We start from the raw sequence: 17,035 nt of genomic DNA, 5'->3' as shown, positions 1-17,035 counted from the left end.
TGAGGCTGGGAGGCGACTGGAGAGGTTAAGATCATCTGACACCTGAGGTCCTTCCCACTCTGCAGTAACAGGTGGGCTCAACCTTTGCTGTTCGCATGGATGAGCCCTAATCACCATTGGTTTTTCACACTTGGCACAGGCGAGAAAGAGCTCTGAAAGATGAGAGTCGCTATAGAAAAGGGCAGGAAACGACCTAAACTTCAAGAAACTTGGTACATAAATTGTGGGAACCAAATAGAAAACGGTCATGCCCACGAAAGAGGCACAATTCCATCAATATGGAAGGTTCTCCTAAAGAACAGGAAATGAGAAAGCGAAGTGCAGCACAGCACAGAGAGCATGCTATCATTGCCATTAAAAGGGGTGGGGTGGTATGTGTGTACATGCCCAATATACACATACATGTATACACACCATGACCTGCTACTTACAGAGTATCCCTCACTGTCGAAGGATACAGAAAACTGGCTAATGATGATGGGGGGATTGAGGGTCAAGGGTGAAGGAGAGAATCACATTTATTCCTTTTATGGCTTGTAAAGAGGTTCTCTTAACCATATGCATATTATTTTTAAAACATTTACAAGAAAAACGGGTGGAGGCAATACTGTATAGAAGTACTCTCATCCCCAATGTCCACGTTACCAATTTGGTGGACTCATGCGGGGAAAGTAGTTATCCAGAAACCTCTGCTACCACGGTGCTCAACCAGTGATGTGGGCATCTGCAAACATGGAAAACTGAACATTTCCATATCCTATGCTTACACGGAGCAGGCACCTTCTCACATGTGCACCTGCTTCTTCAAGAACCAGAGGATCCACTCACCCTCAGAGAAACTTGGGAAACAGAAGGGGCCACTTTCATATTTTTACAGTAACCGGTGAAGCAGTTAAGAAAGAACTTATGAGAAGTTAGCTACCATGTCCTGAGGTGAAAATGAGCTTTCAGCAAAACACCCCAAGGCATGGACTGGCATTATCTCACACAAACCTCTCACAAGCCAAAAAAGCAGTTTGCTTTCAACTCCACTTTACAGAGCAGATGATTTTTTAAATCTACAAACTTTAATGGTACATCACTGAATTACTGAAAGAACATAACAGTTTTTTGAAAAATTTCTTAACAGAGCATCAGAGTATTTCAACACTTTATTAAGAGTATTGGCTTTGAATTAGTAGCTGAAGTAACAATTGCATGAAGCCAGATTAGATGTACTGCATAATACTCATACTTGATTTATTGACATTACTTAGCAATTTATTGGACAAAAGTCAAACTTTTTGTTTTTTATTAAGCACATTCCACAGTACAAAGCTGTCATGAATAATATCTGTACAATTTAACAGTTTCAATAGCTGTTCAGACACAAATTTATTTCAAACAGATAATTGGCAAACATAATTAATTACAAGTTAGAATTAGACTATCCCAGTGCTTTAAAACATTAATATAGCAGTAATTTACAGTTGCTCAATTATGGTTAGCAAAATAAAGTCCAGGGTACGGCTGGGAATTACTACTATAATCCCAGAAAGTCAGAAATCCTTGGGTGCCAAAGTCCCCTGCTATAATTTAGTAGGCACAATTCAAAGGTTGTGTGCATATTCGAAGGCCATGATCTCCCAAGGAACAAGAACTTCTATATTAAACATGCAAAAACAACAACAAAAAAATCCATTCGTTCAGAATTGCCTCCTCCCCACCCGCCCCTCCCGCACCCCTGGGCTCTCCTAACCGGTTGATATAAAGCTGTAATGTGGAGTGGTAAAAGTGGACTCACTTCCACAACCACTGTCAAGCTTACAACATCTACCTCACAAATAGAGATTTCCTTTTTATTACACTTGGAGACTCAACTTCTCAAAAATAGAAATTAATTTGGTAACATGTGGGAGGGAAAGATGTATTTTTTAAAAAAAGGAAAAAGAAAAACTAGAAAGCCAAGCCAACCCAATAAACAAATCACATACACACACATTGATCCCCACACCTTCTCAATGCAAAGGACAAAACAGAGCCCAGGGCCCTTCCCTTTAGTAGTAGAGTGTGCTTCCACGGGAAGAGGTTTAGTTAACAGGAGGTTCTTATTGGTCCTTTAAAATGTTACTGACATTCCTTAATCTTTGGAAACAATGGCAAGGGGCAAATCAGAACCTAATATTGAACGAGGGAAAAGGGAGTGACAACCGAATGCCAAAGTCCTTTCCATGCATGGTCAGCGTGATAGTGCCATTCACACATTCGGGCTGCAGAGCACTTGGGAGTTCTGAGAACCTGCCAGGGCCACGGCAGCAGGTGACACCAGAGATGATGGGAATAGGATTCATGAGCTTGAGGCTTTGCACCACGTAGGAGCACCCTTCCACTCAAGATGGGCCTCTGAACCAACCCGACCTGGTATACGGGCTTCAGCATATAAGCAGGCCCTATACACACCGTGGGGAGGATATTACATCCATGCCACTATGTGTGCATTCCAGAGCCAGAACACCCAGTCAACAGGGCCTTCTTGTTCCTCCCTTTCCAGGGTTACTAATGCAGAGAATGATGATCTTGGACAGTAAAGTCAAATGAATACCATGGGAAGTGACCACTAGTACTCAGGAGTACTTATGATGAAAAGAACAACAGCAAAATTTCAAGGTACCTCTCTATTATATATGCTGCACAACGAATAAAACATTGTGTTCAACTTCAGAAATTACATTTTAAAACAAGATTCCCATTAAAAACACACACACCACACACATACACACAAAATGACAATGACAAAATAAAAATACCATATGAATACTGCAGGAAGGGTTCTAGGTAATCCACATTAACCCTGGTATCAGGTTCTTGAGGCCAGCCCATGGCTAAGTGCGAACACACTCTGTATTAGTGTCTCAGGCACAGGGGCCCTGACTCCAGCAACCTTGAGGTTAAACTGTTATGTACATTATATCTACATGCGGATACAGTATTTTAAATTAGGAGGCAAGCACACATGTAAAAGTGTTACTCTACCAAATATCAGGAGATGGTTGGGATACAGAGAGAACAGTTAATAAAAGAAAAGAGCTATATTACCTTTTGGGAGATAATATAACCTGGCTTATAGTTCTTTAAATTAAAAGAAATTGGTACAGAAATGAAGTATAATCCAAAAAATATTACTAAGACAATCCAGAGAAATTTTTCCATTGTCCAACATGTTCCTAATACAGGTCAGAATTCATAATGACTTGGACGGTCAAAAGGAGAATGCTAACTTCTGAAAAGGAAAGCCCTGGACATTCTGGGTAGGTGTTTGGCACCCAAAATTTCACCAAAGAAGAATGCTGTTTCTTAATATCAGACCAAAGTGCAAAGCAATATAAATTAGAGGCCAGTCTTCTCTTGATGGTCGATTTACTTCCGTAAAACAGACTGTATGTTCCTTTTATATGAACAATTTACATTTGAAGCATTAGATTTTTTTTTGTTTCACTGATGGGGGGAGGAAATGGGCTTCTGTTCTACTGGAAGTCGGTGAAGCTAAGGTATCCTTCTCAAAGTAGAGGCCGGAATCGGAGGTGAGAAATGTTGGTACTTGGAAGAGTTAGGCTGCTTTGCATCTACCCAGCGTCTAGAACCAATTCCAGCTTCATAACTCAGCTGTGAAGAACTCCCTTAGGCATTTGGTAGCCATGTAGCCAGTAGTTCAAGACTAGGAAACCCTGGGAAAACAAAACAAAACAAAACAAAAAACAAAGGGAGTATGGATGGATATTCTGGTTAGACATGGAGATATACACCACAGTCCATCCACATCCACACAGACATATACTCATGCACACAGAACAAATTACCAATTTTCAAATATAATCAGCATCAAAAAGCTCCAAGTTGTTTTGAGCATAATACATACCAGGCATCAGATTTATTTAAACCTTGCAATAATCTTATGAGGCAGAAACTATGATACCACTTGAAAAATAAAAGAACTAAGGCACAGAGACATTACTTAGTTCAAAGCATTAGCCATTAAATGACAAAGAGGGGACTCAAAGAGATGACTGACCCTATAACTTATCAACTGTCAGTGCTTGCTGCTAAAAATTATGCATATGACAAAGTAGGCTTCATGTGAGATTTTATATTCAGATTTATCTTTTAAGACATCAGAGCCTACAAAGGCCGGTCTCCTATCTGCCTGACCTCTCTATCATTGTGAAACAAAAATATGCAAAAGCTAGTAAAGTACTCCTTCTAAATAGAATGCTAATAATCAGAAGTTACTTCTTTTTGAAATACATCATTTGGTTTAAAAGAACAATACAGTGTAGAGGGAAAGACTACTGAATGCTACATATTGCTTTGACCGTGACCTTGAGTCAGAAATAGTTTAGTCATAATCTCCACATTCACCCATGTAGATAAATAAGCGCACACACACGTACCTAAACTTATCATTAACTATGTACAATGCAAGCTGACATTTTTCTATTCTAAATTTCATCAAAACAAAGTCAAAATCCATTAAAATGATTTCACAATCACTAATGGGTGACAATCCTTTCCAAACATAGTACTAAACCACTGACCTAGAAGACTTAAAAGTTACCTTTAAGTCTAAAATTCTCTGACAAAAAAAGAGAGGAGAGAGGTTTTTTAAAAGCTTGTATTTTTTTTTAAAAGGAAACTTTCCTAAAAGGTTGTCAATTTTCATAAAGATCAAGAATCCTTCTCAATGAGATCAAGAGAGATTTAATTTCATTCATCACTGTTTTTGCATGAAGGATCTTTAAGAGTATTATTTTTAAAATATTAACACCCACAGATAAGAAGTAGGCATTCCAAACACTGCTCTTGGTAATGTAAACTGATTTAACTCTGCTGGAGAGTAACATGACTCTATGCATCCCAGTCTTTAAACATCATACCTTTTAACCCAGACACTAAAGACATTTCTGGAATTTATCCAACAGTAATAAAAGCAAAGATTACGGGTGCCTAGGTGGCACAGTCAGTTGAGCGACTGACTCTTGGTTTTGACTCAGGTCATGATCCCAAGGTTGTGAGACTGAGGCCCACATTGGGCTCCGCACTCGGTGAGTGCACAGTGTGCTTGAAATTCTCTCTCCCTCTACCTTCGCCCCTCCTGCTCATGCTCTTTCTATATATATAATAAAAAATAATAAATCTTTAAAAAAAGAAAGTAAAGATTAAGCTAAAGAAATGATCATGGCAATGTGTTTTAGAACAGCTAAACCGGGGGGAAATACACATATAAAACAACAGGGCCTAGCCAAACAATCGAATATTGTTTTGCCACTAGGAGTGGTAATTGAGATAAATATTGACATTATGGACATGGAACAATTTTGCAATAAAGGGGGGGGGGAAGCATTTTAAAAAGATGTATATTTATCAGCCATAATTTTAAGAAGTCTGAAAGGACATATACGAGGAAATTAACAACGGTGAAGTTTATTTTCTTCTTTTGGCTTATCTACTTATTCTAATTTCCTAATAATGATCATATATTGTCTTGTAATAAAAAAGAGAGCTACTGTATTTATTAGGCTCTTAGGAGTTAGTAAATTTTTTTTTAAATGACTCAGCAAATAGGGCAGCCCGGGTGGCTCAGCGGTTTAGCACCTCCTTCAGCCCAGGGTGTGACCCTGGAGACCCCGGATCGAGTCCCACATCGGGCTGGCTCCCCACGAGGAGCCTGCTTCTCCCTCTGCTTGTGTCTCTGCCTCTCTTTCTCTGTGTCTCTCATGAATAAGTGAATAAAATCTTTAAAAAAAAAAAAAAGACTCAGCAAATAAATCTATTGCTAAATTTCCTGACACAGAAATACTCTTACCTTGGATTTTTAGGGTTGAATATTTTACTGCAAGGTTAAATCATCATTAGGGTAGTGTTTCTTATTATGCATAAATCTTACAGTATCACATGGTAATAATTTTTTTCATGTTACAATAAATGAAAAGAATTTGGAAAAGAGCAGTAAAATCTATAGAACTGACTGCCAAGGTTGTCAAAAGTAATTCACTTTGAAGAGACAAACACATTTGAGGTTTCACTGCTTGTGCTACTTAAATAGCAGATAAGATTTTTCCATTGATTTTTCTAACTGTTGATCACAACAAGGACAGTTGTTCTGAGATTCCCAAAACGAGGGCAGGAGGAAGGTCTAGAAGAATTAACACCACAGTTTCCTTTCTGTCATAGCCAATGAGAGAAACACCATTGGTGATCATTATTTCATTCCTCAACCAAAAAAATCTTGTTTCAGAGCACTTTAAAGTAATATATAAAAGTTGTCCAATTTGTGGAAGTTTATTATGTTCTAAATTTCATCTATTAAATAAGCCAGAGAGGGGAAACAAACTACGGATATCTTGGATTTTATCAAGTGCCTCTCTAATCAGAGGATAAAGAGAAAAACACCTATCAAAAATCCAAAAGAATTATGCTTAAGCTGTTCTCTGATACACCTATTTCCCTGAGCCTATCTACTCCAGAAGCTCAGCTATGGCTGCAGTTGTCCATGTCCTATTTTATGTGCTTCCCTTATGTGGAAAAATAAAAGCAGAGGCACAATGCAGCTAAAGCAATGTGCAGAGGAAAAGGTACAGTTTTGAAAAGAAAAAGAATATAATAAGTTTAACAAAAGATGTACAAGGCTTCTACACTAAAACCTGCAAAATACTGCTTAAGAGAAACTGAAGACCTGAAGAATAGAGATAGACCACGTTCATGGATTGGAAGACTCAATTTTTGCTAAGGTGGAAATTCTCCCCTAAAATGATAATATGATTCAATGTAGTCTTAATTATAATTCCAGTAGTCCTCTTCATAAACTTTGACAATTAAAAAAAATAATTTGACACTTTAATTTAAAACTGAAAGTGAAAATTTAAAGAATCTAGAATGTGAAAATCTAAAGAATCTAGAATCAAAACCATTTTTTTTAAGTTGGAAGGTTTATTAATACTCTACGGCACTGGCAAAAGAATAGCCATATATATCATGGACTTAGAAGAGAGTCCAGAAATAGACATACACATAAGGGGTCAACTGATTTTTGGACAAAGCTGCTAAAGCAAATTTTATGGGAAAAGGAATTTTTTTTTTCCTTCTAGTGCTGGAACAAACAGGTATTTTACAAAAACAAGACCAATGACATTCTCACCTCACACCATATACCAAATTAATTCTAACTGAATCAAAGACAGATATGTAAAAGCTAAGAACACAAAACTTTCTAAAATATGCTGGTCCAAACAGTAATCACTATCTACATGTAGCTATTTAAAGTATAATTAAATACAATGAAATATTCAATTAAATTCAATTACAATATAATTTAAAATTTAGTCCCTAAGGCACACGCCACATTTCAAGAGCTGAATAGCCACAAGTAGCTACTGACTACCATACTGGATGGTGCAGCTATAGAAAATGTACACTAATCTATAGAAAGGCAGGTCGGTGTTTGCTAAGGCTGGGATGGGGTCACACTTTGCCTACACAGGTGACAGAAGGGAACTTTTTGGGGTGACAGAAATGTTATTATCTTGATTGTGGAAGTAGTTTCAGAGATTGTCTACATTTGTAAAAACTCATCAAATGTTATGCTTTAAACGAGTACAATTTTTACAAAATCATACCTCAATAAAATTGATTTAAAAAACAAGAACAGGGGCAAGGCAGAGGGAGACATGTACATCTAGGTACTTGACTATGTAGGGAATATATCTAATACCTGACACTGCCAGTTTAGAGGACTTATTCCAATTTTTTACTGAGTATATTATCTTTAGGTTTGCTGAAAGTGACTGCAGAAATACACTACAGCTGTACAGACATTTATCTATTTAAGGGAAAACTCTAGTGTAGCCTAGGAGAAAAAAACACAAATATGTCATTTTGGCCCTGGGTGTCACTTGCCCAACAAACATCAATAAGCACTTACAATACACCCGAGCACTCTACTGAAGATTGGAGTTACATAATAAAAGGAGTACTACAGCCTTGTGAAGGAGACAGACATGCAAACTATTTCAGTATCAAATAATAAATCAGATCAAATAAAGGGGCAAAGGTGGGTAGGAGTGTCTAAAAGCCATAATAATGCACACAAGGGGAGGGAGATGATAGAGGTCTGAACTACTATGGTGTAATTAGAGAAATTAAACAGAATCTAGTCTGGTTGCAGCATTAGGCTTCTGGAAGAGAGTAATGGGAGAATGGGATGTAGTAGGGGGTGGGGAGTGAGGACAGAATTTAACAGCTAAATGCTAAAACTCCTGTCAGCTAATTGAAGTCGATGAACCTCAGTCCTGAAGACAACGGGAAGCCAATAAGGCAGAGGATGGCAGTGGCTGAGCTTAAGATGATCCTAGCTGAGAGCAGAATGGAAAGTGAATGAGGGAGAAGAAAGACCAGGAGGGAAACCAATTTTCATTTGGGTCCATTTCTCCTTCCCAGTATTTTCCTTAGGATTTTTGGGAAGGGAGGTTGAAGTGAGGAGGAACAATCATTCAAGAGATCCTTCCTTTCTTCCTCTGTAATTCCCTTATAATATCTATTTTAAGATTCTATTCAATAAATGTAGTAACTATGCCATAAGGGTTTTCAACCAATGAAGAATCTATCCAGAGAGAAAGTAGCAGGGCAGATGGCCACTATCATGAGAAATAGTATGAACAAACCTGGGGTGGGAAGAGCAGCTATGTATATGGCTTACAAGTCATTAACCATTCACCTCCCATACCCAGGTAGACACTGACAGCCCATCACAGCAATTATCCCTTTGGGGTCCACATAGGGTCCCAGAATCCTTCCAGCCAGGCACTACTGATCAAACCCAGCCAGCATGAAGAAAGTGTTTATTTGCCATTCCTGATGCAGACCCTTGGTTTATCACTAATAGATGGCATAGGGGCAAGACTAGAGGTCAGCAAACTTTTTCTCAAAGAGCTGTATAGTAAATATTTTAGCTGCTGCAAGCCATATTGTCTCCGTGGCATATATTCACCTCTGCCAATGAAGAATGAAAATGGCCAGAGGCAATATATAAACAAATGAACACAGCTATAATAATAAAACTTCATTATTTATGGACCCTAGAATTTAAATTTCACATAATTTTCATGTGTCATAAAATAGTATTCTTCTTTTAACTTTTTTCAATTATTTAAAAGTGTAAAAAAACTATTCTTAGCTTGCTGTGGTAGGGGAATAAAATCAGGCAGTGGAACAAATTTGGCCGCTGGCTGTAGTCTGCTGACCCTTGGGTAAAACAAACTTCCTGGACATCTGTGTTTTGGGTCTTAGAGTATTAAGTAAGAAGTATTAGAAACAATGGTAATTGGGTGATCTACGAGCCCTATCTTTTCATCAAAAATAATTTCACAATTCTACACATAAACTTTCTTTACACTTTTAATATTTAATGAACAGAAAATGTATAATGATAAAGAGCCACTAAGTATTAAGTAATATTTTTAAATAAATATGACTTTTATTAATCAATCTTTACATACATATATATATACACAGTAATACATATAGGTACAAACATATTGATTCAATCTGCAAAGTTTAACATGCACAGGATTTATTGGCCCCCTTGCAAAAATTTTCAGAGTTGGAAATACTGCTCCAGATGAACAGGGCCATCAGTTCCCAGGACACAGCCAAGTAAAAGGCTTCTCATCCTCTAGGTTGGACACCCTTAGTAATCAAAATGCCATCATCAATGGTTACAATGGCTCTAAGTCTTCCTGTAACCAGAGCAAAGGACTTTGCTTCCAGGGTACCTGTTGTGTCTAATGGATGAAGAACCGGTTTTAGGGGCTTTCTCAACAAACACCTTTCTTTGATCCCTCTTCTAATGAACAGTGGTGGTGGGTAGATTAATAACAGGGGCAGAGGGGGAATTTTGAGTGTTTGGTTGATGGTGATTTTTTTTTTTTTTAAATAAAAGAACTGAAAAACAGAGAAAAAGAAGATTCTTACATCCCAAAACTGAATTTGAAGGACTTTATCTGTGTTAAATTGATAGGACCTGGGGAACCATTTAGGAAAACAGTTTTAAAAAACAGGAACTACATCAACTGCCGATGTGAAAACCCACAATATGTAGGATGCCAATTTCGATCTTATTTTAGTATGACCATAAAGATCTAGCCTGACACTGGAATTCTGCAACGCTGAGGCACCTAATAAACACTAACCACCTTGGTTCCTATCAACGGGAAACCCAAATCACAACACTGCCCCAAAGGGAAGGTGAATTCAATGAGCAAGGTTAAACATGGGGAGGTACTCACCTGAAACGGGTAAAGTGCAGACTGTTATCTGGAAATGTAAGTGTATGTTCTGGAGGGAGAACGGGTCTCGTTCTGGGCACTGGGAGGCACATTTAAGAAATCCCAAATCAAAATAGTGTCATCATGGGAGCTGCTGATGATCTGAAATTCATCAAACTGTAGCCGGAACACACGTCCAGAATGTTCCTGTGAAATTTAACAGCTTGATGAGTAAAATGAAACCTTTAGAATCCCTCGTATCTCATGATCAGTGATTTGGTGCAGGCTGAAAATGTAGCTACTTATCCAATGCTTCCTAAATAATATTCCAGAGCTTACTGAGCTTTGTCCTTTACCCTGGGAGCAAATACCTTGGCTTTTCCTTCTAAGCCTTTTTTTTTTAATTAATCTTTGTATCGGAGATCCTGGCTCATTAATATGTTGAAGAAAAAAACTATGCGATCACTTCGCCAAGGATCTTGGAAAGGTAAACAACCATATTAAATACCCATGCATGATACACTGTAAAAAGCAGAGCCAGAAGGATGTTTTTAACATTACCAAGAATATCTCAACCACAGCCAAAATCAAAATTAATGGTGAAACAGAAGCATTCTCATTAAAATAAAGAAAAGAAAAATAGTCCTAATCACAGTACTGCATGTTCTAATCAGTGCAAGAAGCAAAAAAATAGAAATAAAAGGTAAAGCTACTGAAAATAAGAACAAGTCTATCAATATTTTCAAACAACTGTCTCCTCATTAATGTAACAAAAGCAACCAGACTATTAGAAATAATGAGCCTGCCAAAGTTGCTAAAACAAGATTAACACATAAAAATAAGGTATTTTTATATGCCAAAGCAATAATCCATACAATATAGATTAAGGGGAAATTCCATCATAATACAAACATGTGCTATATTATAAAAATATAACGTAACCAGATACCCATATTAAGAAATCTCCCAAATCTACAGGAAATACTTTGTACTCTAGAGGAAACCAATCCACCTACAAATGAGGATGCCTGCTTTCACATATTAAGTTGTATTAATGCTCCTTGGGAAAGAGCTCCCTGTAATGTAAATGTCAGTTATTCTCTGCTTTTGGCTAAACAAAATGAACAAAACAGCGCATTTCTCTGAAGGCACACTGTGATGAGATACACAAGCTTTCTTGTGATACACCTAGGCAGGTCTATCTGCAGGTATCATCTTCCAGGGCAGGAACCACTCCCATTTCAACAGATTACATACCACCAATGTGCGCAAACACAAAGTGCTTGCTGGGGCTCGAGGGTCAAGAGCAGCTTGCAAGTCCCAAACTTTAATTTTCCTAGAAAATAAATGGAGATTGCGATTAGTAGAAAAGTTAACAACATTTCATATACCGTCAGGAACTTCCTTGATAGAAAAAAGTACATCTGAACTGCTATTAGAAAAGCTAATGGAGGGATCCCTGGGTGGCGCAGCGGTTTGGCGCCTGCCTTTGGCCCAGGGCGCGATCCTGAAGACCCGGGATCGAATCCCACATCGGGCTCCCGGTGCATGGAGCCTGCTTCTCCCTCTGCCTGTGTCTCTGCCTCTCTCTCTCTCTCTGTGACTATCATAAATAAATAAAAATTAAAAAAAAAAAAAAAAAAAAAAAAAAAAAGAAAAGCTAATGGAGACTGCTTATGTCGTAACAAGTCATTTAAACCATTTACACTTGATTTTGAAAAAAAAAATAAGGACCTACACATTCTCGGAATTATTGAAACTGTGAAGAAATATTTTTTAAGGGAGATGAGAAAACAACTTCAGGCTATCTAAATTCAGTTCCTGACCTGATAATCTATGTCACCAAATTCATTAATCAGAGGGCTTTCTGGAGCTGAGTAGGTGCTGCTGACAGAAGCTAGGACTCTCTGTGAAATTCCAAGGATACCTTTCTTCGAACTAAGCAAAGGAGTATAAACAGACCAACTAGTCCATTTGTGAAGTATACATAAAGTCACCTTGAAAGGTTTACAGTTGCCATTTGCTCATTTAAAAAGTCCTGAGGCTTTTTTAAAAAAGAGTGTTTAACCAAAGGGTAAAGGAAATGGACCACTGAACACACACACACACACACACACACACGCACGCACACACAGCTAACTTAATTTAGGACTGAGGCAAAGAATGGAATTCCTGTACAACCTAAGCTACTTACAAAGTTTACAATAATGGTTACACTAATGGTTAAAAGTGTAAGCATAGGAGTTACAGAAGCTATCCTACTGTAAGACTTGGGGCAAGACCACTCATCCTTCTGGGCCTGAGCGGCTTCACCTGATCAAGTGGTATAATAACATCTGCCATCCATTACACAGATCTAGCACAGAATTGGCACATACATAGTTGCTTAATATACAGCGCTTGTTTTTCCTCTAGATACAGTGATAGTAGTGTATTTAAAAATTTGAAATACATACCCATCATAGGCCCCACTGACAATCCTCTTGTTATCAAACCGGATGCATCGGACCAATTCTTCATGTCCCTCTAGGACTCTTAAACAGGCACCACATTCAATATCCCATAGCCTTGAAAGTAAAACAGATCTCTGTGAAACAACTTCCCACACATGATTCACACTATCCTTGAGTTCTTCATGTCTGTCCCATTCATGATTTTCACTCTCCTGAACTTGTTTCTATCTTCACTCCCAGTCCACATTATACACGTAGAAAGATACATATGTATATTTAGATCATTTGTATATTTTAAAGCACTAATTTGGCGGACACAGGGCTAGCTGAGTCAGAAGAGCATGTGACTCTTGATCTCAGGGTCATGAGTTCGAGCCCCATGTTAGGTGTAGAGAATACTTAAATAAATAAAAACATTTTTTTTTTTTTAAAGAGACTAAATTGGGTAGAAGCCTTCTCATTATATTTCCTTTTATTCAGTTTTTTAATCACATGCATGTATTACTATTCTTTTAATTTTTATTCGGCATTCTTTTAATGTCTGAATTGATGAAACCACGTAGCTAAATGGTATAACAAGGACTTTCCTGGGGGAGACAGGGATTGCAGGCAGTAAAGAGAAAGAAAAGGCATGTGTGTGGGTTGAGGAGAGGATATAGTATGTACAGCCAGGGGTGTTAGGCTTCCAGGCCAGGCACTTCTGGCCTGGAATCCATGAGGCCTGCTAAAGTTAGAACCAGTACACGAGGGGCACCTGGGTGGCTCAGTGGTTGAGCATCTGCCTTTGGCTCAGGTCATGATCCTGGGGTCCTGCGATCAAGTCCCACATCGGGCTCCCCATGGGGAGCCACCTTCTCCCTCTGCCTATGTCTCTGCCTCTCTGTGTCCCTCATGAATAAATAAATAAAATCTTTAAAAAAAAAAGAACCAGTTCATGAGCATGGAGGTTTCCCTCTCCTGATGAGGCTTAGGGACACCCCCTCTTAGATGATACTGCATATTAGGGTTGTCCAGTTTATGAGGTCATAGTGGGAGCCTCTTATTAGGTATATGAAGCATCTCAGAAATATAAACCCACACAATATCCAGACTTTTTCTTGGTGTATGATTTATATGTGAAACTGAAATTTTCACATTTTTCTATCATTGGTTTTCCTACATTGTTTGCAAAAAGAAATCATAAGCACGTACAAAACAAAGTTAGCAAACTAATTCTGTAACAACCTTTTCTTAGCCTCTCTACAAGTAGCTCTTACCATCCGCCCCATGAATATTTTATGACAGCCACCCTCAGCAAATCTTCTCATCAGTGTCAGGGACACTGGCTTCTCTAATCTACTGTGAACAGTGTCATTTAGCACTACCACTGACTCCAAAGTGGTCCCCTCTATAAACTGTAAAGGAATACACATTATCACTTTGTAAAACCTCAGAGAGTCCAGTGAGAAAGTTAAGGACTGTCTACTGCTGAAATAGTTAAGTAATAGAAAGCATCAAGACTCAGGTTCTCATGGTACTTTCATAATACCTTAAAAACTTAAAACGATAAAACTCACAGCAGTTTCGGCTCTATCATTGTGGTTTCATTCCCTCCTTCCTTCTTTTTTTTTTAAACCAATCTTTATTTTGCCCAAACATTAAACAATTTGGTTAGAAAAAAAGCCAGGACAATGGAAAAATGACTAAGGATTAGTAAACAGATATTTAAGATAAATATTATAAAATAATATAACAAAGATTAAATATTTAAGATTTTTTTTAATATTTAAGATATTTAATAAAATGTTTAAGGTCTGTCATATTTACTAGAAAGCAAGGTCACTGAGTGTTGGGAGATAAAATACAGGCATAACAGGAGTGGATGATCCTGTAGCACAGTCTTGTACAAGACAAAGTACGCTCGTCCCATGTGCTAGTGAGGAAGAGAGGAGGTACAGGTAAGGGAAAGTGGTGAGTCAAGCCAGAGCATCCTTTGTTCTGAGGGGTTTGGGTATTAAGGGATCTTGGGTGGAGCAGACGTTATAAAACATGTGTCTTGGGGGAATCAGTTTATCTGCTTCAGTATGCAGAGCCAAACAGATTAATAAAAGTCATATACAGTTTTCTTACTTGAAGTATCCCTGAAGGTTCAAAGTCTTTCGAACATCAAGACTGGGAGGAGTCAAAAATATGGCAAAAATCGGCCTGCTCTGGCAGCACACCAACTTCTACCCACCTTATGGTATTATCTGATGATCCACTAACAACCAGCCGATCCCTGTACTGGAGACAGGCAATGCCTCGCTTGTGCCCATTCAGAGTACGAACAAATTCACAGGTACTTGTGCTCCAGACCTGTATAATAGATTATCAGTATTTTAAGAACAAATGCAGAAAAGTCCCCTCACAATTCACCTTTTTACAAAAATCAGAGCTTCTGAGAATGACCAAAATACTTGACTATGAAATATGATTTGGGGGCTGGGGGACAGATTGGCCAGCATACAGTTTTCTTGGCTGTGGAGGGATAAAACAGGAATGAAACACAGGGAAGCTGTGAAGTCTCCAAACCTTGAGATATTCACAAAGAGAACATCTCCTGGATGGTTCAGACATTCACTTGCCTAGAAGGAAGAGTGTGGGCCAGATTTTATGTTTTCATGCCAGCTGACATGTCAAATCCAATGTAACTGATGTGAAAAAGTTTCACCTTTCACATCCTCCTCTTTTCCAGCATAGTTGCTTGAACAGCTCCATTTGTTTTGACACATCACTCCTAATATTATGTATGTGGAATAAATAATCCCTCTTTTGTGAAACCATCTGCAAGACTTAGATGTTCACAGACACACTTAATATATTACAAGCCAAATAAGGAGATGCAAAGCAACCGAAGTGCCCTGAATTATTTTACCAGCTGCATTTGTAGTTGAATGGGATAACTAGATATCCACATGCAAGAGAATGAAGTCAGACCCCTAACTCACATGATACACAAAAATTTAATTCAGAATGGATCAAAGGCCTAAATGTGAGAGCTGAAACTATGAAACTCTCAGAAGAAAACCCAGGAGTAAATCTTTGTGATCTTGGATTAGACAATGGTTTCTTAGACATGACAACAAAAGCATAAGCAACAGAAGACAAAAACTGAGAAACCGGGCTCCATTAAAATTAAGTTGTCTGTGTTTCAAAGGACACCACCAAGAAAGTGAAAAGAGAACCCACAGGATGGAAGAAAATATTTGCAAATAATTTACCTGATAAGGGACTTGTAACCAGAGTATATAAAAAACTTTTACAACTACACAATTTTAAAAAGTAATAATAATCCAATTTTTTAAGTATGTGAAAGATTTAAAATACAGGTTTCTCCAAATAAGATATAAAAATGACCAATAAGCACTGAAAAGATGCTCACTACAATTAGTCACTAGGGAAATGGAAACCAAAACCAGTGATACCACTGCACAACTACTAGGATGGCTGTAATAAAAGAGACAGACAATAACAAGTGCTGGCAAGGATATGGAAAAATCCTCCAGGCTGATCTAATGCAACAGCTGTTTTGTAAAAAGGCCCAAACATTCCACGCAGTGATCTCATTCCAATTGGTGTGACTGAGCGGTGAGTGATTACATACAAACCCTACTTGTCCAGCTTACAGACCACTCATTTAAAGTTTGATGCTACCTTTGTGATTTGTGGGGCTAGAAACTAGACTCTAGAAAGCTAACTAGTACTGGCCATAAAAAGAAGGCTTTTTGAGCCAAATCTAAATGCTCACACATTGCTAGTGGGATTTTAAAATGATGTAGCCACTTTGGAAAATTTTGGCAGTTCCTCAAAATGTTAAACCCAGAGTTACCTCCCAAGAGAACTAAAAATTTATGTCTATGCAAAAGCTTGTACACAAATGCTTATGGCAGCACTATTTGATACAAATAGAAAGTGCAAACCACCAAAATGTCCATCAACTGACAAATGGACAAACAGAACGTGGTTAAATCCATGAAATTTTATTGTCATTAGAACGAATGACATACTGACACATGCCACAATATTCACGGATGAACCATGAAAACATGACACTAAACGCAAGAAGCCACACAGAAACATCACATATTATGATTATATTTGTATGAAATGTCCAGAAGAGGCATATCCATGGACAAAAAGTAGATTAGTGATTACCAGGCACCAGGAGAAGAGAATGGGGGTTGACTGTCAATGGGTTGGGGGTTTTTTTCAGAGGGCAATGAAAATGTTCTGAAATTAGATGGCTAACCCTGTGACTATACTAAAGGC

The 17,035-nt window shown here is 38.1% G+C and overlaps 1 protein-coding gene across 10 annotated transcripts in view; it reads right to left on the bottom strand.

Moving 5' to 3' along the window:
• Nucleotides 1–1,122: 1,122 nt before the first annotated feature.
• FBXW11 (F-box and WD repeat domain containing 11) overlaps nucleotides 1,123–17,035 on the bottom strand; it is a 124,811-nt gene continuing 108,898 nt past the window's right edge. For 9 of the 10 annotated variants that reach the window (XM_038534761.1, XM_038534763.1, XM_038534766.1 and 6 more), the window contains 5 exons: nucleotides 14,964–15,082; nucleotides 12,752–12,862; nucleotides 11,553–11,631; nucleotides 10,317–10,502; nucleotides 1,123–3,704 (listed from right to left, as the gene is read on the bottom strand). In XM_038534761.1, the coding sequence (XP_038390689.1) occupies nucleotides 10,341–10,502; nucleotides 11,553–11,631; nucleotides 12,752–12,862; nucleotides 14,964–15,082 (471 nt within the window). In that variant the 3' untranslated portion in view covers nucleotides 1,123–3,704; nucleotides 10,317–10,340. Of the gene's footprint in view, nucleotides 3,705–9,483; nucleotides 9,813–10,316; nucleotides 10,503–11,552; nucleotides 11,632–12,751; nucleotides 12,863–14,963; nucleotides 15,083–17,035 lie in introns of those variants that run through there. The other variant, XM_038534762.1, reaches the window with a different exon arrangement.

The sequence above is a fragment of the Canis lupus genome, chromosome 4, assembly GCF_011100685.1.
Source record: "Canis lupus familiaris isolate Mischka breed German Shepherd chromosome 4, alternate assembly UU_Cfam_GSD_1.0, whole genome shotgun sequence".
In the NCBI taxonomy this organism is placed as follows: Eukaryota; Metazoa; Chordata; class Mammalia; order Carnivora; family Canidae; genus Canis; species Canis lupus.
This window is presented reverse-complemented; position numbering and strand designations above follow the sequence as displayed.